The following is a 4,741-nucleotide window of genomic DNA, read 5'->3' as shown; positions in this document are numbered from 1 at the left end:
CATGGGCTCCCCTGGTTCTCAGGCCTTTGGACTTGGACTCAGTTACACAATTGGCTTGGTTGGTTCTCTGGCTTGCAGAGGGCAGGTATTGGGACTGAAGGTGGGAGCCTATCCCTATAAATCTACCTGCCTCCATGGCTCTCTGTTGGCTATTCCGGGGAATGCTGCCTAATACAGTGACTGAGCACAGGGAAGAAGCTCACTCATTTGTGCAGTGTGTCTGCTCCCCTTCCTGACAGGCTGGTTTCAAAACACGTTCTCTAGTCTTGTTCCTTAGAGAGATGGGAGGTGTAATGGGCATAAGCCAATCCCCCATGTACATGACCTGCCCCCCACCCTCGGGTTATATTTTATATGGTGTACAAATCCTCAGAAAAAAAGTGTTATGCCCCTGAATAGCTGTAGTCTTTTGCTCAAAGGACTTTGAATGATTTTGCTGGCCATAAGCAGGTTACTTCCTCTGCACCAGGCTAAGAGGCATGGGCTGGGAGGCCCCAGGGCTCGGTGCCTCTGCAGTGTGGATGAGCGCTTCTGGAACTGGGGGCCCTGCTTTGTTCCTGAACCCCTCATGGCACAAGTCCTGGGACGTGTGGGTCCACCTGCAGAACCATAGGGAACACTCATGTCCAGGGTCATAGCCAGCAGTGAGGTCCCCGTCACTTCAGGAGTTGGTGGGCCATTGAGCGTGTCCTATGGTATCCACCCACTGAGCAGCCACAAGGAGGTCAGAGATGCCCAGAGAGAAGTAAAGACCTGGATGGAGGGATAAAATGGTGCTGAGCCCTGCAGCCGAACAGCATCCCAGCAGTTTCAGGTTCTGATCCTGAGCCTTCCCCTACCTTTTTCCATCAGAAACTGAAGGGTCCTGAGGTGTAAAGTGGGAAGACAGGGTAATACAGGAGGGAAGACCAGACAGTTGACTTTGAAATTGTCTCTATTTCTGATCATTCCTTTTCCACCATCCACCCCAGGATTCACTCCCGCACCTGCACCTCGAGCCCCTCCCCGCTCCACAAGCAAATCAAATTCATGTTTTTGATTCTAGGACCTTGCCCCCTGAGGTCCTATGAACTCCCCAACATTTGACCTTGTCATTGTGGACCCGCGCTGGGTCCCTTCCTTTCCCCATTCAGTGAGCATGAACCTAAAATGTGGGTGTCCCCTGCATAATGCACCCCGGTTCTATATTACAGCTTCCAAGGGCCCAGAACAAAGCTTTTGCTGAGTGTTCCCACTGAGCAAGGTATTACCGGGCAGAGCACAACTACAAGTCATTAAAACTCCACGTCATAAAATTTACTGATGCCACATCGATTACAGTACTTGGTGCCAAGACAGATAGTCCTGGGCTGTCCTAACTCCCTCAGTATCCCCGTCAGCTCAGCCCGGACCAGGGCAAGTCTCTCCTGGTTGACAGTGTCCTGGGTCGTGTAACACTCCAGAGGGATTGGGTACAGCTCCAGCTCTAAACTGTGCAGCCCGGCTGTGTGGCGCAGCAGCTTCCCCACGGTGGCCACGGAGAAGTTGTTCTCAGAGATGGTGAACTCCCTGAGCTGGTGGCAGCGGCTCAGGACAGGCAGGATGGCCTCGACTTGGGAGTCCACCATGGCACAGTTATCAAGGCACAGGTCCTGGAGGGTGGGTGCCACTGCCTCCAGCAGAGCTCCGAGGGGCTCAGGATGAAAATCAATGAGACTGAGGCCAAACAGACACAGGGACTTCAGCTGCCTGAGGTTCGGGCACTGGAACAGGTGTGTCAGGTCTGAATGGGTCAGGCGCCGGCAATGCGTTATGGTGAGTTTTTCCAAGGGGGTCTGCAGGCACCTGGGGAGACACAGAGCGGTTAGTTCCTGGGGACGGGGGTGGCAGGTAGAGGGGGACTCCATGTGGAAGAAGACCGATTTGTCCAGGCCCAGGGTTGTCCTGACAATCTGATGAAAGGAAACACCCAGGAAACCCAGACTCCTTTAGGCTGGGTCAAGTTCACCACTTCTCCAGAGCTTCTTTTCCTCAGCTGCCAAGCAGAGCACTGCCCTCTGGAGGGTGCCTGGACATATGAAAAACCCTGGGAACTTGCTCAGAGTGCCTGACAGTGTCTAGGTCAAGGGTGGGCATCCCTGCACCTTATGATTGGGAGAAAAAAACAAGAATGATGTCAACTCAGGCTTCCTTCTGTCCACTGTTTGGCTCCAGGCACCAGACATCTGGGCCACATGAGGCTCGTTCATGTAATACATAAAGAACAAACATGGCACTAACTGGTATGACTCAGTGGATAGAGCATTGGTCTTGGGATTGACGTGTCTCAGGTGATTACCACTAAAGCACATGCACCTCATTTGTAGGCTCAATCCCTGGCCCTGGTTGGGGCATGAGCAGGGAGTAACCAATCCATGTGTCACTCTCACATAGATGTTTCTCTTTCTCTCTTCTCCTCCCTTCCACTCTCTAAAAATCAATGGGAAAAATATCCTCAGGTGAGGATTTAAGAGAGTGATAGAGCAGACCTGTGCAAGATCCTGCAGCAACATCTGGGAAGGCCAGTCTGCAGAGGTGACTTACATCCCTGCATCACTGCAACCACCTCTCACTCTGCAGTCCTTTCCACTCCTGCTCCCTAAGCTGTGGAATCATGCCTTTCCTTTCTCTAACGACCTTCCTGGTACCCAGGGCCACCTCTGACAGATGGGGAATCTGAGACAGGCTCACGTGTGTTCACATAGCTGGTGGGCACAGAGCTTATGTCTGGAAATATTCCATCCGAACTGGCTTTTCATCCTTGCTCCCCTCTTCCTAAGGCCTCATCACTTAGACATCTGTCCCTCAGAAAGAATTCACACACCCAGGCTCACTGTGTTTCTCATTGTGCCAGTTCTGTTACCCCTCCTGACAAGCAGATTTTAAAACATGCTTCCTTTGGGTGCTCACAGGATACCACACTTCAAAGTACCTAAGACCACTCCCTTGACATTCAGGGGCTGTGTCCACTGCTACACAGCTCACCTGAGCATCTGGTCCAGACGGCCTCGGAGGAAGTAGGGGGACTCCATGTCGAGCTCCCTGAGGTGCTGCAGCCTGAGCATCTGAGAGAGGAATTGGGAAAAGGATTCCTGCTCCTCCTGCAGTTCCTTGTCCCACTCCTCTTCCTCCTGCTCCTCTTCCTCTTCCTCCTGCTCCTCTTCCTCTTCCTCCTGCTCTTCATCCTCCTCACTCAACACGTGGATGTAGGAGAGAGAGAGTCTCTGCAGGTTCCTCATCTGACCCAGGTAAAGAGCAAACGTCCCCAGGGTGGGCAGGTCCCAGGTGCAGTTCACTTCCACCTCCTGGATGCAGTCCAGCTGCACCGCATCCAGGACCTTCCTCACCCTCTGGAAGGGCACCTCAGCAATCCTCAGCGTCTTGCAGCACAGGTGTAGCAGCCCTTCCCTCTGCTGGGCCCATTGGATGACGTACATGAACAACTCATCCCTGTCCCTGTCATTGAAGTTAAGGTCTAGGAACACCTCCACGGGAGCTAAGGGGTGCTCCATGTTGGGGCTGGACCTGTGCACAGTCACTCGTCCTGTCGGTGAGCGCTTATGGGTGCTGTCTCCACACCACATTCTCCTGAACTTGGCACCCATGTCCCTTAAATCCAGCACCCGCAGTTTCCACCTCCTGTGGGGAAAGCAGGCCATTATCGGAGATTCTCTCAGGTCAACAGGGCATTGGCTGACATGCTTTATGGACAGTGTGGTTGAGCATTTCCCTATGAACCAGAAGGTCATGATTTGCTTCCCAATCAGGACATATTCCTGGCTTGCAGGATCAATGCCCAGTGTGGAGGGAAGCTTTGGGAGGAGGCAGCTGATCAATGATTCACTCTCATCATTAGTGTTTCTATCTCTATCTCTCCCTTCCTCTCTGAAATCAATTTAAAAAATGTTTTATTAAATAGAACAGAACGAGGGCAGGGAAGAATGAGCATCTGAGTTGAGGCAACAATCAGACTCCACTCCAACCCTGAGATTCTACTTTGAATCCCAAGGTCAGCTTCTCCCTTACCCTCCTCTTCCCTCTGTTTGCTTTGCTCATCTCCATCCATCTCTCCCGGTCCACCCTTAGGCCCTCCACACGCCCTGATGCCCACTGTCTCCGGGATGCCCAGGACTTTACCAGGCACCTGGAGCAGCCTTACCTGGGGCGAACCTCCTGGGCAAGCAGAAGGTCAAGCCCATCCAACACAGCTTTTAAGACCTTGAGCCGAGGCTGCTGCATCAGGTGCCCCAGAGGGAGGACAGGGTAGGGCCAGGCTTGAGCCATTGCCTTCAGGGACGAGTAGCGTCTACTATGGTAAGCCAGGATGAACAGCAGCCGGAAGAGCTCAGCAGGCATGTACTCCAGAGCTGCGATGGCTGAGGCCTGGTCCCTCAGCAGGCTCTCTCCTGCCAGCTGCAGGAGTGTGGGTGGGGTCCTGATGGTCATCCTCAAGGTGCTCCAAAGGAATCCTATGGAAGCATCCAGGGAACAAGGCATCCTCATCAGGCCAAGCCTTTGAGCCCCATCCTCTGACTCACCATTTCCACAGGAATCAACTCAGGGCCAAAGCCCAGGCCTGGCGATGGTGAGAGCTGTTGTGGAGCGGATGCGAGTGAACGACCACTGGAGCCCAGACCAAATTAAAATTTAGGGAGCCTTTATTAGCCGGGTGGCCAGGAGACCCGGCGACTGCTCTGCCATTCTCCGCGCAGGGAGGCCAGAG

At 53.3% G+C, this 4,741-nt stretch overlaps 1 protein-coding gene across 1 annotated transcript; it reads right to left on the bottom strand.

Moving 5' to 3' along the window:
• Window positions 1-1,274: 1,274 nt before the first annotated feature.
• Window positions 1,275-4,464, bottom strand: LOC103295424 (PRAME family member 8-like). Its single transcript, XM_028161072.2, has 3 exons — window positions 4,178-4,464; window positions 3,004-3,657; window positions 1,275-1,824 (listed from the first exon to the last, which is right to left on the bottom strand). The coding sequence occupies exons 1-3, from the start codon at window positions 4,462-4,464 to the stop codon at window positions 1,275-1,277; spliced, it is 1,491 nt and encodes a 496-aa protein (XP_028016873.2).
• Between the last annotated feature and the right edge of the window lie 277 nt (window positions 4,465-4,741).

Source organism: Eptesicus fuscus, chromosome 9 (genome assembly GCF_027574615.1).
Source record: "Eptesicus fuscus isolate TK198812 chromosome 9, DD_ASM_mEF_20220401, whole genome shotgun sequence".
Lineage (NCBI taxonomy): Eukaryota > Metazoa > Chordata > Mammalia > Chiroptera > Vespertilionidae > Eptesicus > Eptesicus fuscus.
This window is presented reverse-complemented; position numbering and strand designations above follow the sequence as displayed.